The sequence below is a fragment of the Heptranchias perlo genome, chromosome 32, assembly GCF_035084215.1.
Source record: "Heptranchias perlo isolate sHepPer1 chromosome 32, sHepPer1.hap1, whole genome shotgun sequence".
NCBI classification, from domain to species: domain Eukaryota; kingdom Metazoa; phylum Chordata; class Chondrichthyes; order Hexanchiformes; family Hexanchidae; genus Heptranchias; species Heptranchias perlo.
In genome coordinates, this window is record NC_090356.1 from 924,981 (window position 1) to 948,600 (window position 23,620).

Genomic DNA, 23,620 nt, shown 5'->3' on the forward strand with positions numbered 1-23,620 from the left:
CGTCCTCCTGAAGTCTGTAAGGGAAAGGGTTCCTCTGCAGAGTAAAGCCAGAGCCAAGGCCACAGCATCATGGGTGGCTCAGCTGTACAGGGCGGGAGGAGAAAGGTCAGGAGAGCAATAGTGATGGGGGATTCCATAGTTAGGGGAGCAGACAGGCATTTCTGCGGCTGCAAACGGGATTCCAGGATGGTATGTTGCCTCCCTGGTGCCAGGGTCAAGGATGTCACTGAGCGGCTGCAGAACATTCTGAAGCGGGAGGTTGAACGGCCAGAGGTCATGGTCCATATCGGTACCAACGACATAGGTAGAAAGAGAGTTTAAGGAGTCAGGAATGAGATTAACAAGCAGGACCTCAAAGGTAGTAATCTCCGGATTGCTCCCGGTGCCAAGCGCTATTCACAATATTTATTAATGACTTAGATGAAAGCATAGAAAGTCTCATATCTAAGTTTGCCGACGACACAAAGATTGGCATTGTAAGCAGTGTAGATGAAAACATAAAATTACAAAGCGATATTGATAGATTAGGTGAATGGGCAAAACTGTGGCAAATGGAATTCAATGTAGACAAATGTGAGGTCATCCACTTTGGATCAAAAAAGGATAGAACAGGGTACTTTCTAAATGGTGAAAAGTTAAAAACAGTGGATATCCAAAGGGATTTAGGGGTTCAGGTACACAGATCATTGAAGTGTCATGAACAGGTGCAGAAAATAATCAATAAGGCTAATGGAATGCTGGCCTTTCTATCTAGAGGACTGAAGTACAAGGGGGCAGAAGTTATGCTGCAGCTATACAAAACCCTGGTTAGACCGCACCTGGAGTACTGTGAGCAGTTCTGGGCACCGCACCTTCGGAAGGACATATTGGCCTTGGAAGGGAGTGCAGCATAGGTTTACTAGAGTCATAGAGAGTCATAGAGTTATACAGCACGGATAGAGGTCCTTCGGCCCATCGTGTCCGCGCCGGCCATCAAGCCCTGTCTACTCTAATCCCATATTCCAATAGAGTGATACCTGGACTTCAAGGGTTAAGTTACAAGGAGAGATTACACAAATTGGGATTGTATTCTCTCGAGTTTCGAAGGTTATGGGGTGATCAGATCGAAGTTTATAAGATATTAAGGGGAACGGATAGGGTGGATAGAGAGAAACTATTTCCGCTGGTTGGGGATTCTAGGAGTAGGGGGCACAGTCTAAAAATTAGAGCAAGACCTTTCAGGAGCGAGATTAGAAAACATTTCTACACACAAAGGGTTGTAGAAGTTTGGAACTCTCTTCCGCAAATGGCAATTGATACTAGCTCAATTGCTAAATTTAAATCTGAGATGGATAGCTTTTTGGCAACCAAAGGTATAGGCCAGTCAGTTTAATCTTCGTGGTGGGGAAACTTTTGGAAACGATAATCTGGGACAGAATTAAGTCACTTGGACAAGTGTGGATTGATTAGGGAAAGCCAGTATGGATTTTGTTCAAGACAAATTGTGTTTAACCAACTTGATAGAGTTTTTTGATGAGGTAACAGAGGGTCGATGAGGGCAATGCAGTTGATGTGTATATGGATTTTCAAAAAGCGTTTGTTAAAGTGCCACATGGAAGGCTTGCTATTACGATTGCGGCCCATGGAATAAAGGGGGCAGTAGCAACATGGATACAGAATTGGCTAAATGACGGGAAACAGAGTAGTGGTGAATGGTAGTTTTTCAGATTGGAGGGAGGTGTACAGTGGTGCTCCCCAGGGGTCGGTGCTGGGACCACTGCTTTTCTTGATATATATTAATGACTTGGACTTGGGAGTACAGGCCACAATTTCAAAATTTGCAAATGACACAAAACTTGGAAGTGTAGTGAACAGAGAGGAGGATAGTGATAGACTTCAAGAGGATATAGACAGGATGGTGGAATGGGCAGACACGTGGCAGATGAAATTTAACGCAGAAAAATGCAGTGATACATTTCAGTAGGAAGAATGAGGAGAGGCAAGAAAACTAGAGGGCACAACTCTAAAAGGGGTACAGGAACAGAGGGATCTGGGGGTATATAAATAGATGTGGAGATGCCGGTGATGGACTGGGGTTGACAATTGTAAACAATTTTACAACACCAAGTTATAGTCCAACAATTTTTATTTGAAATCTACAAGCTTTCGGAGGCTTCCTCCTTCGTCAGGTAAAAAAATTTTTGACAACGCCTCGACAAGCTTTCGGAGGCTTCCTCCTTCGTCAGGTAAAAATTTTTTTACCTGACGAAGGAGGAAGCCTCCGAAAGCTTGTAGATTTCAAATAAAAATTGTTGGACTATAACTTGGTGTTGTAAAATTGTTTACAATTTATAAATAGAGGCAGAGTACAAAAGTATGGAAGTCATGATGAACCTTTATAAAACGCTGGTTCGGCCACAACTGGAGTATTGTGTCCAGTTCTGGGCACCGCACTTTAGGAAAGATGTGAAGGCCTTAGAGAGGGTGCAGAAGAGATTTACTAGAATGATTCCAGGATGAGGGACTTTAGTTACACGAATAGACTGGAGAAGCTCGGATTGTTCTCCTTGGAGCAGAGAAGGTTGAGAGGAGATTTGATAGAGGTATTCAAAATCATGAAGGGTCTAGACAGAGTAGATAGAGAAACTGTTCCCATTGGCAGAAGGGTCAAGAACCAGAGGGCATAGATTTAAGGTGATTGGCAAAAGAACCAAAGGTGACATGAGGAAAAACTTTTTTACACAGCGAGTGGTTGGGATCTGGAATGCACTGCCCGAGGGGGTGGTGGAGGCGGATTTAATCATGGCCTTCAAAAGGGAACTGGATAAGTACTTGAAAGGAAAAAATGTGCAGGGCTACGGGGATAGGGTGGGGGAGTGGGACTAGCTGGATTGCTCTTGCATAGAGCCGGCACGGACTCGATGGGCTGAATGGCCTCCTTCCGTGCTGTAACCTTCTCTGATTCTATACTATCCTCCACACTGTGTACTACATTTCCGAGTTTCGTGTCATCTACAAACTTTGAAATTATGTCCTGGGATTAATTAGGGGAATTAATCAAAAGTATGGTTGAAAAGGTAGCTTGGAGGCAGCTTTTGAAGTCTGTAGAATTTTGAGCACGTAGACAATACATTCAAGGACCTTAAAGAGGAAAGGGTGGTTGGATATGCGACAGTAATTAAAATAATGCATGGGGCGAGGGTGGGGTTTTTCAGGAGGAGGATTGATTACGGTGTCTGAGCAAAGAACCAACACGAAAATGAAGCTTCGATAGTCTGATCTACTTAGACATTTAAATCCCTTTTTAACTCATTCACTGCCTTGGCTCTCCCATTACCCCTGTGCTCCCTGACCTACATTGGTTCCCAATTTGACAATGCCTCGATTTTTAAAATTCTCATCCTTGTGTTCAAATCTCTTCGTGGCGTCGTCCCTCCCTATCTCTGTAACCTCCTCCAGCCCTACAACCCTCCGAGATCTCTGCGCTCCTCCAATTCTTCCCTCTCATGCATCACTGATTTTAATCGCTCCACCATTGGCAGCAGTGCCTTTAGCTGCTTAGGCTCCAAGCTCTGGAATTCCCTCTCTACCCCTCTCCTCCTTTAGGACGCTCCTTAAAACTTACCTCATTGACCACCTGTCTTAATATCTCCTTATGTGACTCGGTGTCAAGTTCTGTTTGATATCGCTCCTTTTTGAAGCGCCTTGGAAAGATTTATTATGTTAAAGGCACTATATGAATGCAAATTGTTGTGGTGTTGGACATTCAACCCTGCAGTCAGCAGCACGGTTGGATCAGTAACTGCGAGAAGTTTAATATGCATTCCAACTTGAAATGAAACTTAAACTCTGCCTTGGGGGGTCATGGCTCCCAGTCACTTTAGCATTTCTGTGCGTGTTGGAAGCCTCACACAGTCTGTTCTCTCATGGCAGAAATCGAGTATCCTGACGCGAGCCGGGGAGCAGCACAAGCGGAGCCAGTCCATGAAGTCTTACCCGTCCAGCGAGCTGAGGAACGTGTGCGACGAGCAGGTGAACACGGAGGTTGCTGAGGACGGAGAGGACATGTTGCAGCAGATGCTGGAACGCAGGTCGGTGCGAGTGGTCAGTCTCTCTGCTGCATCCACTCAGATATTCCTTCCTCACTAAGCAAACTGCAGGCTGGTTAAACACACTGGCATGGTGCTGTCTTTTGGTGACTCAGCAGTTCCTAATACTACAGCTCATTCAGTGCACTGAGCACAGGGAAGCTCATTCCCCAATGTTGCGGGCCCTTAGGGAGCCAGTGACACTGGGGAATGAGCTTCCCTGTGCTGTGCCTGCACGTCTGTAAGTGACTGAACAGTGAGGCTTGAGAACAGATTTGATCCTCTCCTGGCCCTCTCCCCATTCCAGGGAATCGTGCAGGAGAAATCCAACCTATTGATAGAGTGGGGCCTCTGTAACTCTGAAACTCAAACCTATTATAGTAACTAGGGAACTAATAAACTGAAAACCTAAACAGCCTCAACCTTATGGTGTTAGGGTCTCACCGCTGAAAGGTGATGTTTAAGGCGGAGCCTAGGCCAATTTCACTGCAAATAACATCATCTTACAATCATTTTTGAAGAAATGTTATTTCATTTCTGAAGCGATAGCGGATTGATGAAAATGTTCACACCCTAGGCTGTGTTGGGATTGGTGGAGGATGAGTGTGACGCAGGAAAGCGCTTTGGAGTAATGGAGCTCCAACTGGTGTTTGAGATTTATCTGCCTGAAAGCTTGATATTTACACATGCACATTGAGGTACTTCTAACCATCATCTTGTTGACATTCATATCCAAGCTCTCACATATTTAGGTGGTCTGTAACTGTCCTATTCACTCTTGTATACGTGTGCTCACTCAGTTACTGACTGCTCTCCTGTTTGTACAGACATGCCCCATATCCAAACCTTTACCCCGACCAGTCTCCCAGTGAAGAGTGGACAATGGAGGAGCGCTTCCGACCTTTAACCTTTCATGGCCTCATTCTGAGATCGCAGCTGGTTACATTGCTTGTCCGTGGGGTTTGCTACTCTGAGACCCATTCAGTAAGTGTCTGTTTCAAAAAAATCCCTTTTTCTTAAAATCCAGCGTGTGCATTTTACATTAATGGTGGTGAATTTTTGTGCTTATGAAAGTGAAGAATTTTGCGAGGCAATGGAACACCTCCCGGTGTCAGATGTCAAAGGTTGGTAAAAGTAGCAAGAAAAATAAGGAAGCTAGTGAAGCTAACAGGGCTGGCGGCGGGTAACGGCGGGCTGGCGGCGGGTAACGGCGGGCTGACAAAAGGTTGGACGGTTGTTTTTCAGACTGGAGGGAGGTGTACAGTGGTGTTCCCCAGGGGTCGGTGCTGGGACCACTGCTTTTCTTGATATATATTAATGACTTGGACTTGGGTGTACAGGGCACAATTTCAAAATTTGCAGATGACACAAAACTTGGAAGTGTAGTGAACAGTGAGGAGGATAGTGATAGACTTCAAGAGGACATAGACAGGCTGGTGGCATGGGCGGACACATGGCAGATGAAATTTAATGCAGAGAAGTGCAAAGTGATACATTTTGGTAGGAAGAATGTGAAGAAGCAATGTAAACTAAAGGTTACAATTCTAAAGGGGGTGCACGAACAGAGAGACCTGGAGGTATATGTGCACAAATCTTCAAAGGTGGCAGGACAGGTTGAGAAAGCAGTTTTTAAAAAGAAAAAGCATATCGGATCCTGGGCTTTATAAATAGAGGCATAGGGCCCGATTTTAGCACCTGCTATTGGGTGCGTTCTCGGCGGGGGGGGCCTCGAAAATCGTGAAATCCAGGATCCCGACCGGATCCCACCCACTTCCGGGTTCCCCGCTGACGCGCCGGCGTGCGCGCGCAGCCCCCGCTGGTGGGAATCCCGCAGGCAATTAAAGCCAGCGGGATGCCACTTGAGAGTATTTATTTAGCTATTTCAGGTCATTAACTGACCTGATTAAGGGACTGTGTGTGATTTTGGATCAACATGGGACTGTTTCCCACACTGGGGGAAACACTCCCAGATTGAATGGACGTGTTGCAGCTGTCAGCCTGTGGCAGCTGCAAAGGTCCATTTGACGGGGGGGGGGGGAGACCCTCAGCCATTGCTGGAGGCCACTCTGTCACTTGGGACAAAGTTTGGCCTCCACCACCCTCCTCCTGACGGTCAAAGTCACCAACCTGCACACTTACCCCGGGGTCCGGAGACATGTACCTACCTTGCGGACCCCCTCAGATGTACATCTTGCGGATGGGGGCCGCTGTAGCTGCAGTCATGACCTCCTCGGAGGGCGAACAGCATCACCAGCCTCGCCATCCACGCCGTCCACCTCTGACACGTGGAGCTCCACAACACAGTGCTGTGATACATCCACCTGTACAGCAGGAGGGAGGGCTACCGCAGAGAGAGATGCGTCGCAGAGGGCACTACCCACGCCACAGGTTCCACAGACCGAGGCTCAGCCTCCTGGACCTCTCTGAGCAGCAGTGCACACGGAGGCTCAGAGTCACTCGACATGTAGCTGTGGACATCTGCAGCCTCTTTCATGCCGAGCTGCTCCTGGCTGGCCCGTGCACCATCTTCCTACCTGTCGCTGTCAAAGTCACCACTGCCCTCCCGAACATCTCCTCCACAGCCTTCCAGGGTGCAACCGGGGACATACCCGATGTCTCTCAGTCGTCTGCGCAGAAGAGCCCTGCAAATAAACCTACACCCACTCTGCAGTGACACAATGGGTGGCATCAGTGGTGGGTCCTCATAGTGATACCCAGGAGCGGGCATTATTTCACAAACCGGACAGGATTCGCGAAGACATGGCAGTAGTGGTGCCAATATAATGTGTGATGTGAGTTGTTCTGAAATTCAATAGAAGTAACAACCATGACAAACCCTCAAACACCCTTGGGCATCCCATTCATGCTCACGACACGTTTGCCTTACGCTGCCTACTGCACATATGTGATGCATGCCCTGTGGCTGCAGCACAGGTGGTGGCAGGTTGAGTGAGGCTGGCCGTGAGAGAGATGCACGAGAGGGTGAGTATGGGATAGAGCCATGAGATTGTATGAGGATTGGGTTGCGTGGTAGTGGCGGGATGAGTACTGGCGAGGTGAGTAGGTGCAGGTAAGATGAGGATGGGGTTTGAGTGGGTATGAGGGGTGATGTGACAGAGTAGTGTTGGCAGTGCCGAAGGAGATGTGGGGTGGGGGCAGTGATGTGGCAGACGGAGTGTAGGGGAAAGACTACGTGTACTCACTGTGGCTGACCAACTGAGGTCATTGGAGCGCCTCCTGCACTGTGTGCAAGTGGGCGATATGTTGGTGGCGCAGGTGACCCCCTCTGCCACCTCGAGCCAGGCCTTCCTGGTGGCAGAGGCAGGCCGCTTCCTCCTGCCTGCCGGGTGGAAGATCTCTGTCCTCCCCCTCCTCCTCACCCCATGTATTGATACCTGGGGTGAGGCATCATTAAACTGGGAGCAGCCTGTCCCCTGGGCTGCTCCATGCAGTCATCTTTGCTATTGGTTGCAGCATCTGTCAGTGGAGGACTGCCCCTTTAAATAGAGCACCTCCAGCTGACAGATCTTACTGCGCATGCGTAGCCCGCCCGACGCACAGACCAGCAGCGGGGAACCTGGAGGAGCAGGTAAGTGGCTCCAATTAGTGCGTTGCCTGCTACGATCGCGCGGGAAACCCACTAATTTCACCGGGCGCGTTACCCACGCGCCCGCTTGCCCACCCGCCGGGAACCCGCACCCCTGCTAAAATCGGGCCCATAGAGTACAAAAGCAAGGAAGTTATGATGAACCTTTTATAAAACACTGGTTCGCCCACAACTGGAGTATTGTGTGCAATTCTGGGCACCGCACTTTAGGAAGGATGTGAAGGCCTTAGAGAGGGTGTAGAAAAGATTTACTAGAATGTTCCAGGGATGAGGGACTTCAGTTACGTGGATAGACTGGAGAAGCTGGGGGTTATTCTCCTTCGAGCAGAGAAGGTTGAGAGGAGATTTGATGAAAATGTTCAAAATCATGAAGGATTTAGATAAAGTAAATAAAGAGAAATTGTTCCCATTGGCAGAAGGGTCGAGATCCAGAGGACACAGATTTAAGGTGATTGGCAAAAGAACCAAAGGCGACATGAGGAAAAACGTTTTTATGCAACGAGTAGTTATGATCTAGAATGCGATGCCTGAAAGCAGATTCAATCATGACTTTCGTAAAGGAGTTAGAGAGAAAATTTGCAGGGCTATGGGGAAAGAGCGGAGGAATGGGACTAACTGGATTGCTCTTCGAAAGAGCCAGCACGGGCTTGATGGGCCCAGTGGCCGCCTCCTGTGCTGTAACCATTGTATGATAGGTAATGGAGGGCTAGTGACAACAAAGAAATGTTTTCTGGTATATTCCTGGTGTTTGGAATACGAGTGGAATTCACTAGGAAAGTTGAGGATAGGAATGAGTGATTGGCAGTATGCTGTGAGAACACTGCACTTTCATAAGTAACTGAAAATATCAGAATAAAAATGACTGGTGATTGAGGGATGTACCACAGCTAAACCAAATGGGATCAAAGAGACTTGCGAGTAGCATTGAGGCAGCAATCAAAAATCCTTTAAACTAGATAGATGGGGGTGTGGGTAGGTAGGTAATTGGATCCTGAATAGCACTGGTTGTAGGGCAGCAAGTAGGCAACAGGAGGGTGCAGAGGGTACAGTTTTAGAGGCATACATAAGGTGTAGGCCAGGAAAAAACAGCCAGTTGGGGCCATGAGAAGAGGCAGATCTGCAGTAAGATATTTATGCATGAATGGTAGAAGCATTAGAAATAAAATTATGTAATTGGTGACAGTTGTTGCATTATGGAGCTGCGATGTAGTGGGAATATCAGAAACATGGCTAAATCCAAAGTATTGGGTAGAGTGTGTTCAGAAAAGGAGGTAGTGTGGACCGATATACCAGGGACACCCGGGAGGTAAGTGAAATTGATCCTGTGGAAGGTAAAAAGCTACACAATATACTAATCTGGTTAGACATTACTGTACAAAAATCCAAGCTAACCCTAGATAACCAGGTCCAAATAGAAAGAATGACAATTTGTCCTAAGAGATAAGGATTTGAGAGAACAGGAGAGATATTTTAATGGGTGACCTCAGTTAACCACATATATTTTGATAAAACCCAAATAGTTGAGTTGGTAAATGTAATACATTACAGCTTCATGATCCATGTGTCAGGGAAGGCGAGAGAGGCAGCTGATCATGACCTGGTTCACGTGAATGACTCAGACAACAGACAGGAAATGGAGGTCGTGGCATCCTTGGGGAACAACGAGCACACGATAGTCAAATTCAACATTATCTGGGATTCAGAAACCAAGGACCTGGAGCCAGGTATATAACTTTAAAAGGGCTAATTCCAGAAAAAAACATGAGGGAACAACAAAGTAAATTCATTGGGGAAGGCTGTTCAGTAACACATCAGTAGAAGACAAGTAGAACATCTTTAAAGGAATAATGTTGAGCATGCAGGAAAAATACATATCTAAAGGGACACGCACGCATTCCATAAATGGTGCTGAAATAGCCAGCCAATGCAGAGCAACAATCAGAAAAGGCAAAAGAATGTTGAGCTAAGGTAGCCAACACAGTCGAGTACGTCAGAGGACGATCAAACTGCAGAAGGAAAATAATGCGGATGCTGGAAATTTGAAATAAAAACAGGAAATGCTGGAAATACTCAGCAAGTCAGGCAGCATCTGTGGAGTTTCAGGTCGATGACCCTTCGTCACAACTGGGAGAAGTTGAAGATTAAACAGTTTTAAAACAAGTACAGAGCCAGGAAAAGGGGGGAAAGTCTCTAATAGGGTGGAGGCAGGAGTGATTAAATGACTAAAGGGATGATGATGCAAGGCAAGGAGGGTGATAATCATAGAAAAGTTACAGCACGGAAGGAGGCCGTTTGGCCCATCGAGTCCGCGCCGGCTCTATGCACGAGCAATCCAGCTAGTCCCACTGCCCCGCCCTATCCCCGTAGCCCTGCACGTTTTTTCCTTTCAAGTACTTATCCAGTTCCCTTTTGAAGGCCATGATTAAATCCGCCTCCACCACCCCCTCGGGCAGTGTATTCCAGATCCCAACCACTCGCTGTGTAAAAAAAGTTTTTCCTCATATCACCATTGGTTCTTTTGCCAATCACCTTAAATCTATGCCCTCTGGTTCTTGACCCTTCTGCCAATGGGAACAGTTTCTCTCTATCTACTCTGTTTAGACCCTTCATGATTTTGAATACCTCGATCAAATCTCCTCACAACCTTCTCTGATCCAAGGAGAACAACCCCAGCTTCTCCAGTCTATCCACGTAACTAAAGTCTCTCATCCCTGGAATCATTCTAGTAAATCTCTTCTGCACCCTCTCTAAGGCCTTCACATCTTTCCTGAAGTGCGGTGCCCAGAACTGGACACAATACTCCAGTTGTGGCCGAACCAGTGTTTTATAAAGATTCATCATGACTTCCTTGCTTTTGTACTCTGCTTCTATTTATAAAGCCCCGGACCCCGTATGCTTTAACTGCTTTCTCAACCTGCCCTGCCACCTTCGACGATTTGTGCACATATACCCCCAGATCCCTCTGTTCCTCTACCCCTTTTAGAGTTGTGCCCTCTAGTTTATATTGCCTCTCCTCATTTTTCCCACCAAAATGCATCACCTCACATTTTTCCGCATTAAACTTCATCTGCCAAGTGTCTGCCCATGCCACCAGCCTGTCTATATCCTCTTGAAGTCTATCACTATCCTCCTCACTGTTCCGTACCCTTCCAAGTTTTGCGTCATCTGCAAATTTTGAAATTGTGCCCTGTACACCCAAGTCCAAGTCATTAATATATATCAAAAAAAGGGACAAGATAAGAAACAAAAGATGTCCACCCTCCTTGCCTTGCACCATCATCCCTTTTGTCATTTAATCACTCTTGCCCTCCAGCCTATCGGAGACCTTCCCCTTTGTTCTTTCTTTCCCCCCCTTTCCCTGGCTCTGTACTTGCTTTAGAACTGTTTAATCTTTAATCTTCAACTTCTTCCAGTTCTGATAAAGGGTCATCGACCTGAAACGTTAACTCTGTTTCTTTCTCTACAGATGCTGCTTGACTTGCTAAGTATTTCCAGCATTTTCTGTTTTTATTTCAAACTGTACAGACCCTGGTCAGACTGCAGCTCATGTCTAATTGTGGTCACTGAGATGCAGGGGAGACATTGAAGCAGTGGGGGAAGTGCAGACAAGGACCGTGAGGCTGATCCCCAGGGTCACAGGTTTGAGTTATGAGGAAAGACCGGAGAAACTTTGTAGTTTCAGCCTTGGAAGGAGGTGTCTGAGAGAGATATAAGATAGTAAATGGCATAGAAAAAGTAAATGTGGAATATCACTTTAAATTAAACTGAGAACAGGACAAGGAGACACAGGCTCAGAGACTCAGTGATGATACAGGCTCAAACTAGTAACAGGTAAATTCACGCAGAATGGACTCCCGGGCAGTGTGGGGGAGGTGAAAACCCTGGGTTTGTTTAAGAAACCATCAGATCAGCAATGGCTCAGATGTTGGGGTCGTTCTGGATGGATGACCTAAGATTGGCCGAATAGCCCCTCCCATCCGTAGTTATCTTGTTTTGGTCATTTCCCTTTTGTCTCTTTTACTGTGGAAGCTTCTGGACCACTTGTCACTTCAGTCTCACTGCATTTCAGAGTTCGACTCAACCACGACTGTCCTATTCGGAGATGACCGAAGATTACCCGCGATACCCCGACATTCATGACCTCGACCTGACCCTCCTCAACCCCCGCATGATTGTGGTAAGACTTTGTTCGGGCTGCGGTGCGAGTGAAGACCAGCAGCTGCTTGCAACTTGGTCAATTTGTTTTGTGTTTTAAGAGGTGAATGTTGGTGCACAAAGAGCTTGGTCTACGTTGCATCATTTATGTAATGTGAGCTGCAGTTCATTGTTGAAGACGGTTGATTTCCCTCCATTGCCAGTCCCATTATTGCCGTTGGTTTGCATGAGAATATGTTATTAACCACTTTGGGGGGTTGGGGGGGCACTGGAGCCTTAAGCTAGCAGCTGAACATTACCCCAAAGTGGCTGCTTCTTACCAAGTATTGGCCATTCTTACAGGCTTTGCACTTTGCTGAATCCACTCAGAGTACAGCTTGTTTTTTTGCTCTTTATTTGTTGAATGTTTATGGCACAAAACTGGTTTAGCTATTCATCACCAGATCTGGCTGGACCACATGTTGAGTCCTGCTCTCCTGCCTAAACTGCTCACTGCTCCAGGATCATCCTGGAATGCAAAGATAACCCTGGCTTCTCTTCTCCGCTACAAACTGTCTTCTTAAACACCTCTCCCTTGCCCCCTTCACCCTCAACTCCAACAACAAATGCGAGGAGCTCATGGACGACTTTGTCACTAAGATTGAGACCATCTATTTAGTTGCCTGTGCCACATCTCTCCCTTCCCCTAGCCCACCAATCCAAAAGCCCCCTAAGGTTCGCCCCCTGCCCTAGCCCTGAACTTGCTTTAGTTTCTTTTCTATCTCCCTTCATGTCCCCTTTGAGCTCATCTTGTCAATGAGACCCACCTCGTGCTCCCTCGACCCTATTCCCACCAAACTGCTGACCATCCAACTTCGCTTCCTGGCCCCCATGCTTGCTGATATTGGAATCAGTTCCCTCTCCTCAGGTAGTGTCCCACTCCCTTTCAAATCTGCTATCATCATCCCCCTCCTCAAAAAAACCACCGTTGACCCCTCTGTCCTTGCAAGCTACCACCCCATCTCCAACCTCCCTTTCCTCTCCAAAGTCCTTGAATGTGTTCTTGCCTCCCAAATCCGTGCCCATCTATTCCACAACTCCATGTTTGAATCCCTCTAATCAGGATTCCGTCCCTGCCACAGCACTGAAACGACCCTCATTAAAGTCACAAATGACATCTTATGTGACTGTGACCGTGGTAAACTATCCCTTCTCATCCTTCTCGACCTGTCTGCAGCCTTTGACACGGTTGACCACACCATCCTCCTCCAACGCCTCTCCTCCATCGTCCAGCCGGGTGGGACTGCCCTCGCCTGGTTCCATTCTTATCTATCCAGTCGTAGCCAGAGAATCTCCTGCAAATGACTTCTCTTCCCACCCCCACGTCATTACCTCTGGAGTCCTCCAAGGATCTATCCTTGGCCCCCTCCTGTTTCTCATCTACATGGCAACATCATCCGAAGACATGACATCAGGTTCCACATGTACGCAGATGACATCCAGCTCGACCTCACCACCACCTCTCTTGACGACTCAACTGCTTCTGTGTTATCAGACTGCTTATCCGACATCCAGTAATGTATGAGCAGAAATTTCTTTCAATTAAACATTGGGAAGACTGAAGCCATTGTCTTCGGCCCCTGCCACAAACTCCGTTCCCCTCCCTGGCCACTGTCTCAGGTTGAACCAGACTGCTTGCAACCGCTGTGTTCTATTTGACCCTGAACTGAGTTTTCAACCCCATATCCTCACCATTACCAAGACCACCTACTTCCACCTCCGTAACATCACCCGTCTACGACCCGAGCTCAGCCCATCTGCTACTGAAATCTTCATCCATGCTTTTGTTACCTCCAGACTGGACTATTCCAGTGGCCTCCTGGCCAGTCTCCCATCTTCCAACCTCTGTAAACTTGAGCTCATCCAAAACTCTGCTGCCCGTATCCTAACTCACACCAAGTCCCGTTCACCCATCACCCCCTGTGCTCGCTGACCTACATTGGCTCCCGGACTGGGAACACCTTGATTTTAAAAATTTTCATCCTTGTGTTCAAATCCCTCCATGGCCTCGCTCCTCCCTATCTCTATAACCACCTCCAGCCCTACAACCCTCCGATATCTCTGCACTCCTCCAATTCCGGCCTCTTGTGCATCCCCGATTTCAAGCGTTTCACCATTGGCGGCCGTGCCTTCAGCTGCCTAGGCCCTAAGCTCTGGAATTTCCTCTCTAATCCTCTCCGCCTCTCTCTCCTCCTTTAAGACACTCCTTAAAACCTACCTCCTTGACCAAGCTTTTGGTCACCTGTCCTAATATCTCCTCCTTTGGCTCAGTGCTCATTTTTGTCTGCGCTCCAGTGAAGCTCCTTGGGACGTTTTACTACGTTAAATGCAAGTTAAATTAGGAAAAAGCAATTTTCATCTGGACCAGGGAAAAAAGCAGAAGTGGGTTTGATTTGCGGTCACTGGTAGTAAACTCGGAAATAATGTGATTCTGCAGCTTTTCATAGAATCATTTTGCACAGATGGAGGCCATTGGGCCCATCGTGCCGGCTTTTTGAAAGAGCGATCCAATTAGCCCCACTCCCCTGCTCTTTCCCTGTAGACCTGCAAGTTTCTCCTTTTCAAGTATTTATCCAATTCCCTTTTGAAAATTATTATTAAATCTACTTCCACCGCCCTTTCAGACCATGCATTCCAGATCATCACAACTCGCTGCATTAAAAAAAATTCTCCTCTCCCCTCTGGTTCATTTGCCAATTACCTGAAGTCTGTCCTCTGGTTACCAACCCTCCTCCCACTGGAAACAATTTCTCCTGATTTACTCTATCAAAAACCCATATAATTTTGAACACTTCTGTTAAATTTCCCTTTCACCTTCTCTGCTCTAAAGAGAACAATCCCAGCTTCTCCAGTCTCTTCAGATAACTGAACTCCCTCATTCCTGGTTCCATTCTAGTAAATCTCCTCTGCACCCTCTCGAAGGCCTTCACATCCTTCCTAAAGTGCAGGGCCCAGAATTGAACACAATACTCCAGCTGGAGCCTAACCAGTGATTTATAAAGGTTTAGCATAACTTCCTTAATTTTGTACTCCGTGCCTCTATTTATAGCACTACCTGAAAGGGCGGTGGAAGCAGATTCAATAATAACTTTCAAAAGGGATTTGGATAAATACTTGAAGGGAAAAGATTTGCAGGGCTCTGGGGAAAGAGCAGGGGAGTGGGACCAATTGGATAGCTCTTTCAAAGAGCCGCCACAGGCACGATGGGCAGGATGACGGCCCCTTGTGCTGTAACATATTATGATACTATAGTAAAGCCCAGGATCCCGTCTGCTTTTTTAACAGCCTTCTTAACTTGTCCTGCCACCTTCAAAGGTTTGTGATTATGAACTTTTAATCCATTGAATAAGAATGTGTGCATGATGGAGCAGCACTACTGTTAATATGAATGTAAACGGGCTGAGAAACTGCTGTCTCCTGGGCACTGTGTGTGACACTGACTAATGGAAATATTCCCTCCCGGTACCTCTCCATAGTCCCAATTTAATCAGGACGTTCCGATTTGTTGGGGGAGTTCCAATCCTGCTCCGATACTGAAGCAGTTTTTCTCCAAGGCGGAATGTTGTAAGCAGTTATTGGAGCTGGGGTCAGGCGGAGCAGGTAATGCTTCATTTGTTTCTCATGTTGCTCAATCACATTAATACCTTATTGTACTTTGGCACATAGTTTAAAAGTTAATCTGTGTATCATCAAAATGCAATAAAATATTAAACCCTGTGGTTGAGAAATGTGAAGAACAAATTAAGCATATTCCACCCAAAGGTGCTTTAATTTGGATTTTTATAAAGTGTAACAGTGTATTAAACTCATTAGAAACAAAGAAATAAGATCATACGAATATTCGGATATCTGGATGTTGGTGGTGGTGCTCAGAGTGGAAGTATCCTGGTGTGGGGTTTATCGGGGATTTTCAGGTCTCGGAGACTGGGAGACTCCCAGAGGGAGTGAGGGCGACTCTCACTCACTGACATTTCCTAACCCTCCAAAAATAAATGATAAAACTTTATTTTAAATAGTCTTAGGAACAAAACGGGTGCATTAAATTAAAGCTGCATTCTAATACTTTGTGAATGAAGTTCCTTTAAAATAGTTTCCTAGTATTTGTGAAATGTTTTGTGTTATAGTCGTGTGTACATGTGTCCGCGACCTTTACTCACTGGATGCACCATTTCTGATTAATTGGATTTTTCTCTCTTACCCTGCAGGCCCCTGTCCCTCCATGACACACGGTCTGTCCCAGCGGGGAAGTGAGTAACTTCCTCCTTCCCTGGGTCTGCTAGTGCCGTTCAGTGATTGCAGTCCAGAGGCACACACTGACCCAAGTTCCCTGTTGCTGGCTCAGGGCTCTGTACCACCTCCAAAGACCAGCCAAGATTGGGATTGTGGCAGAGAATCTGTGCTTCCCAGCCCTGGCACTGACGGCAATCTGTTTATTTTCTCCAGGTTGTGGATTCTGTTTTAAGATGCCTAGAGATATAATATGCTGGCATTGGATTCTTGCTGCAGCCTAGTGATGTGTATTGTTCCTGGATGTCTGTTAGTGGATGCACCCACCCACCTTTCTATATCACAGGATGGTGGAGTCATCACTTAACCCTTTAAACACTGTTGCAACATTTTTGCACTAAAATAGACAGAGAAAATGTTAAATCCTGTGGCATGAGCCAATCGCTATTCCCTAATGCGCCTGCTCTTTTACTCCATTCTGCATTAATGGCCTTGACTAATTTAAAACAGTTCTATAAATGTATTCGGTACTTTTGGAGATTGGGTATTTTTGGAATCTAACCACTCGTATCTATTCATGGTATCCCGAAACTACTAGTAGTTTCCGTCTTTAATGGAATATACTTATTCTGTACCTTTGCAATCTTTTTTAAAAACATCCTACTGTTGCTCTGCAGTCCTTTGCGATTCCTCTTTCCACTTCCCCTCAGCTAGCTCACTCTTTCTAAAATCTGCCCCACTCCAATCTGTTCTAGTTTTTGTGCAGACTTTTTCCCTTTCTAGTTGGATCTTAAACTTTATCATATTATGAGCACCACTCCCAAGGTGCTCACCCACATTCAGCTTAACAACCTGATCTATTTCATTGCTCATAATCAGATCCAGCAACACCTTTGGGGTTAGACCTTTGTGGGGTGCGGTCTGTGGCTGTCTTGGGGTACAGGACCCTAGTAGTCTCGGGCTACTCCTTCGTGCCAGCTGTGTTGGGGTGTGATTCCCTGGGGCTGGATGATGGATGGGAGGTGCTGGGGGAAGGTGACGTGGTAAGCTCACGATTGCAGGGACAAGGAGGGATAAAGATTTGCTGACCCAGTGTCAGTCGTGTACAGTGCGCTGTGAAAAGCCAGGTCTGGTTAACCAGGAGGAGGATTAGCCTAAATGGTGTTACTGGCCTCTATCTGTCTTCAGTCCCATGTAGTATCTGCTCAAATCAAGCACGTTAGCATGCACACCGCACTGAGCTTTAAATAAGATCCCTTGTGGGGAGCTGCGACTTCTCACTGCACCAGCAGCAGTGGATATCACTTGACCTACTCATGGCCAGTTCAAGCCAACATCAGCATCAGGGGATTGCCTGCCCTTTCTGGAAGAGTCTTAAAAGAGAAAAAACTTGCATTTATATAGCGCCTTTCATGACCTCGGGTTGCTCCAAAGCGTTTTACAGCCAATGAAGAATTTTTGAAGTGTAGTCACTGTTATAATATAGGAAACGCGGCAGCCAATTTGTGCACAGCAAGATCCCTCAAACAGCAATGTGATAATGACCAGGTAATCTGTTTTAGGTGTTGGTTGAGGGATAAATATTGGCCAGGAGTCCGGGGAGAACCCCCCTGCTCTTCTTTGACATAGTGCGGTAGGATCTTTTACATCCATCAAGGCGAGAGTGCTACTCACGGAGCCATGGCTGGCACTAATGTTGGTAAACTTCTATGATTCTATAGGCAATTGGGACTAGATTAGTGGTATAAACTGGGCGACATGGACATGTTGGGCCGAAGGGCCTGTTTCCATGTTGTAAACTTCTATGATTCTATGATTGTTGGAGCATTCTGTATGTGGGCAGCAGGTTTGAGTGCTTCTGGGGATTAATAGTGGTAATGGTTTACTCTGAAAATTGCTGTCTTCTGATTACAGTCTGCTATGTTACCATGTGTTGAACCAATTGTCTTGTCTCTGCTGTAGGATATTACACCGTACATGAATCCCTGTCCGTACACAGTCTCGCCAAACACGCATGTGTCTCAGGTCTTCAACCTGTTCCGCACCATGGGACTGAGGCACCTGCCAGTGGTCAACGCTGTGGGAGAGGTGAGTTCTGGGCATGGGGGTCACCTGGCAACAGGTGAGATCCCAGGGATTGAAGAGTAATTTGAGTTTGCTTTGCACTCTTGTTACCAAATATTTTGAGTTTGGATTGTCAGCAGGAGCAGGGCTGCTGAAATTGATTTATTGCAGCCAGTAAGGCAGACGTGTATAATGACTATTTTAAATTGCACTATTAATGAAATCCTGCGGCTCCGTCACAGGGGTCCTTAATTCTGGGTTCTTAATGTGGATCCATTTGTATCAACACTGGGGGGGGCGTTTCAGTGGGTGAGGGGAGAATTTGAAATGGACAAACAGCAAACTTGCTTTTAATTTTCATCAGTTCAGCTCCACTTCCGATTTACTGGTAGCTGCCTGATTTGAGAGTGTGGCCCAGCTCATCCTGAAGCTCCAGCAGGATTATGGGCTCTTACTCTGTCATCATATCTACATCCTGGGGTAGGATCAGACCCAGATAATCGATTAGTCTGTATCATGATATCTGGAGATGCTGGAATCATATCTGGGAAATGCAACTGGCCTGGCGTGGACCGACCGACCCTCCGGCGTGGATCGACCGACCCACCCTCCGGCGTGGACCGACCGACCCACCCTCCGGCGTGGACCGACCGACCCACCCTCCGGCGTGGACCGACCGACCCACCCTCCGGCGTGGACCGACCGACCCACCCTCCGGCGTGGACCGACCGACCCACCCTCCGGCGTGGACCGACCGACCCACCCTCCGGCGTGGACCGACCGACCCACCCTCCGGCGTGGACCGACCGACCCACCCTCCGGCGTGGACCGACCGACCCACCCTCCGGCGTGGACCGACCGACCCACCCTCCGGCGTGGACCGACCGACCCACCCTCCGGCGTGGACCGACCGACCCACCCTCCGGCGTGGACCGACCGACCCACCCTCCGGCGTGGACCGACCGACCCACCCTCCGGCGTGGACCGACCGACCCACCCTCCGGCGTGGACCGACCGACCCACCCTCCGGCGTGGACCGACCGACCCACCCTCCGGCGTGGACCGACCGACCCACCCTCCGGCGTGGACCGACCGACCCACCCTTGCGGATTTTCCCTGGTTACCTTCAGGGATTGAAGTGGAATTTCACAGATTCTCCATGTGGGAGTTCCCCTGTGATTAATGATCTGATATCAGTAAACATGCCTATTTGCATGGAGTCTTGTATTGCTTAATGAAAACCATTTTTCAAAACCAATGGACCTGATTCAATGACAGTTTTAACAAAATAAAATTAGGGGAGAAAGAAAGGGCTGGAGCTTCAGAGGAACTGTGCTGAGCATGTGTGACTGCTCCTCGCCCAGCCTGTGTGTGGAGTTTGATTAAATCCTATCATCTGAATCTATTTCTATTTTTGCTTTGCTTTAGATTGTTGGAATCATCACGCGACATAATTTGAACCATGATTTTCTAGCGATGAAACTGCGACAGCACAACATGACAATCTGACCCTCTTCCTCACAGAGCAACATTCCAGAACCTTCTGTCCCACGCTAGGATGACTTTGATTTTCAGGGGCCATCTGAAAAGGCAGACCATTCCTTGGTACCAGCCCCTTCCTCACCCACCTGCCAAACCCCGGCACCGAATTAACAAGCAACAGCCACTGAAGGACCGACCTCCCGCCCCCACGATAATTTATAATTTGCAGCACTTCTCGCGCCTGTTTAAAGTAGTCAGTGGCTAATTTTGTTAATTGTGGAACTAAGTGCCATGTTTATACGTCATGTGAGACACGGCAGCGGTGAGGGGGAGCGGTTCCTTTTATTTTACATAAGCTACTGCAGTTGTGCCCCCAGCAGTCAGAGGGTTTTGCAGTGAGTGAAGTCAGTCGAATATTTTACTGAGTTTTACAGTTGGTTGACTGTGTGCAGCTCACATGGTCGATCAGATTAGTATCAAAAAGACAGGTCTGGAAAAGGCACAAAACATGCAAGCACTAACTAACAAAGCAAAATCAGAGGAACTCACTAACCTAGTCGTTCAGAAATAGATAATCAACTGACTATTTTGTTTTTTTGGCATTTTGTTCAAACACTAAAACTGCAGACAGAATCACTGGATATTGCAATTCAGCAGGTAAATCTGTTCATGGGCACAAACCTGGAGTTTGGTTTGAAAGGTACAGACAGAAAATGCTGGAAATACATAGTCCGCAACTGAAAGGAGCAAAGGCAGGATCTTCACCCCAAACATTGACCTGCTTTTCTTTCCAATGCTGAAGGACCTGCTGTGTATTTCCAGCATTCGCGGTTTGTTCCATTTCCGAACGGCACAGCCTGCTGGTTGGAGGAGTTTCAGTTGCTGTTAGTAACCACTACACTACAGTTCAGTCTGAGCCTGGTAGTGACACCCTTGCTGAGCTGTCCACGGTAACATGGTTTTGGTTATAACTTGGGATGAACAGCTCTCCCAATCAGTGCAAATAATGTATTGCATGACACCCCTACAATAAAAAAGATCATTGTTCTCTTGAACGTGATCAGAGATCAATCAATGGCAGGTCTGAAAGGAATTGTATTGGAATCAGTGTAACGAGGCCCTAAGTGAAGCCTTTGATTTCTTAGTAGCTGCAACTGTAGCAGAATCACCGTTTCCTGTCAGTACAACAGGCCAGGGAGGGGAGATGGGGTCGTGGTGATTGGAGACAAATAGTCTGTCAGTGCCCTGAGGAATGACTGGAGCTGTTGATTCGTGTGAGATGATTTGGAAACTGGAGAGCTGGTTTTCCCTGGTCTCCTCTCCCACTGTCAGCCTTGGCAAGTGTTGTGCTGTGGGCCTTGTTCCTTCACCTGGGCTTCTCAATAATAATATGTGAAATGAAGTTTTCGCATCCATTGAGGGCAGGGTGAGTCTATCATTCTGTGAGTATAGAAATTCAGATATCTAAGGAAGTAAAACAATTCCAAGTTTTTAAAATTAATTTTAGAGAAGGAAACTGCACCTATGAAGGGATAAACTGCACAAAGGGAAACCAGGACTTGTCAAAATGAAATGAAAGGGAAAGGCTCCAATATTGAGCTTTCATCTAGAGGCCCTTGTTCTAAGCTCCTTTTTTATTAAATCTGTATTTTATATGGTTGAGTTTTTAGCTTTTGAGAGCTTCATTGTGTTTGGAGCTTTAAAAAAAAGTTTGATTTGGAACTTAAAGTACATTTAAAAGAAAAATGTTTTATTAGAAATCTTAGTTTTGTTTTTCAGTGTGTTTCTTGCACCTGATCTGCCATTACAGTCTCTTTAGACCAGCAGTAAGTTTTGATCATTTTGAAGATATTCAAGATTACTGGGAAGCCCTCGTTGACCTGATCCCTGGCAGTTTACAGATCACTACGTACCAGCTTTGTTTACATTTGTTATTTGTGTTTCAGAAATGCTCGCTGTGTGTGATGAGCTGGAACCCAATGTTCTGTAAGAGGCAAAAGCAAATTCTTCCCCAGTTTTGGCACAGTAACTCCAGATGATCTTAGTGCTGTTTATTGCAAAGCACTTTCATCAGTCCTGCTTGTACTGATAGGACAATGCAGAATTCCTGTGTCCTGTTTGGGACCTAGGCTGTCCATTCCACACAGTTGTGTGAATCTCTGCCCGATTCCTGAGGTAGAAGACAAGTTTAGTTTGAATTCAGTTTTGAGATGTTTGACAGAGTTGGGCCAGGATGTCTGAGCAACCTGCCTGTGCTGAAAACGGCTGTTTCCAAACCTCCAGGTCCACAACATTCAAGCACAAAACAGCAAATAATTGGAAAACACAAGGACTTCACCTGGTGAACAAAGTTGACTGGGCTCCACAGTCCAATTGTCTGGAATATTCAGTATGGTGGGTGTTAGCTGCTGCAATTAGAGTAATATCACACTGTCACGTTTGCACTTATTATTTGATACGAGCTAATTATTTCACATCAGAAAGCTTCTGAAGCCAAATGTAATTCTCATTTTATTTTTTTATTCCATGTTTTTAAAAGTTCTGTTTCTGTAACTGTCTTATTTTTTAAAATGAGGTTACATTGTAATAAACATTCCCATTTGTGGGGCCCACAGGTGTTGACACAGAATTCTCTTATTTATTTCCCAAGCATTATCTGAGGAATTCTGCAGCATTCTTAAATGGATAATTGTAGAGTTTGTTCCTCCAGGCAGGTACCGGAGCTTAAAGGGTTAAATTATGAGGGGAGGTTGCATGAACTTGGCTTGTATTCTCTTGATTTCAGAAGGTTGAGGTGTGATCTAATCGAGGTATTTAAAATGATAAAAGGATTTGATAGGGTGGGTACAGGAAAGCTATTTTCTCTTGTTGGGGAATTCAGAACAAGGGGCGCAATCTTAAAATTAGAGCTAGGCCGTTCCGGAGTGAAATCAGGAAACACTTTCACACAGGGTATCATAGAATGGTACAGCACAGATGGAGGGCATTTGGCCCATCGAGCCCGTGCCAGCGCTCTCAGTGCAATCCAGTTAGTCCCATTTCCCTGCTTTTTCTCCGTCGCCTTGCAAATTTTTTCCCTTCAGGTATTTATCCAATTCCTTTTTGAAGGCCATGATTGAATCTGCCTCCACCACCCTCTCAGGCAGCGCATTCCAGATCATAACCACTCGCTGTGTAAAAGTTTTTCCTCATGTCGCCTTTAGTTCTTTTGCCAATCACCTTAAATCTGTCTCCTCGGGTTCTCGACCCTTCCTTTCTCTTTACTTTATCTAAACCCTTCATGATTTTCAACATTTCTATCAAATCTCCTCTCGTTCTTCTCTGCTCTGAGAGCAACCCCAGCTTCTCCAGTCTATCCACGTAACTAAAGTCCCTCATCCCTGGAACCATTCGAGTAAATCTCTTCTGCACCCTCTACAAGTCCTTCACATCCTTCCTAAAGTGTGGTGCCCAGAATTGGGGACGGTACTCCAGTTGTGGCTGAACCAGTGTTTTATAAAGGTTCATAATAACTTTTTTTGTACTCTATGCCTCTATTTATAAAGCCCAGGATTCCATATGCTTATTTTAAACCAGTTTCTCAACCTGCCCTGCCACCTTTAAAGATTTGTGCACATAAACCCCCAGGTCTCTCTGTTCCTGCACCCCCTTTAGAATTGTACCATTTAGTTTATATTGCCTCTCCTCGTTCTTCCTGCCAAAATGTATCACTTCGCATTTTTCTGCATTAAATTTCATTTGCCACATGTCCGCCATCCCACCAGCCTGTCTATGTCCTCTTGAAGTCTATCACTGTCCTCCTCACTGATCACTACACTTCCAAGTTTTGTCTCATCTGCAAATTTGGAAATTGTGCCCTGTACACCCAAGTCCAAGTCATTAATATATATCAAGAAAAGCAGTGGTCCCAGCACCGACCCCTGGCGAACACCACTGTACACCTCCCTCCAGTCTGATAAACAACTGTTCACCACTACTG

The 23,620-nt window shown here is 46.5% G+C and overlaps 1 protein-coding gene across 2 annotated transcripts in view; it reads left to right on the forward strand.

Moving 5' to 3' along the window:
- Nucleotides 1-22,255, forward strand: part of clcn6 (chloride channel 6) — a 60,875-nt gene extending 38,620 nt beyond the window's left edge. The window contains exons 19-23 of one of the 2 annotated variants that reach the window (XM_067970152.1): nucleotides 3,913-4,070; nucleotides 4,895-5,051; nucleotides 11,744-11,851; nucleotides 18,058-18,183; nucleotides 19,588-22,255. In XM_067970152.1, coding sequence (XP_067826253.1) covers nucleotides 3,913-4,070; nucleotides 4,895-5,051; nucleotides 11,744-11,851; nucleotides 18,058-18,183; nucleotides 19,588-19,668 — 630 coding nt within the window. In that variant the 3' untranslated portion in view covers nucleotides 19,669-22,255. The remainder of the gene's footprint in view (nucleotides 1-3,912; nucleotides 4,071-4,894; nucleotides 5,052-11,743; nucleotides 11,852-18,057; nucleotides 18,184-19,587) is intronic. The other variant, XM_067970153.1, reaches the window with a different exon arrangement.
- The last annotated feature ends 1,365 nt before the right edge of the window (nucleotides 22,256-23,620 follow it).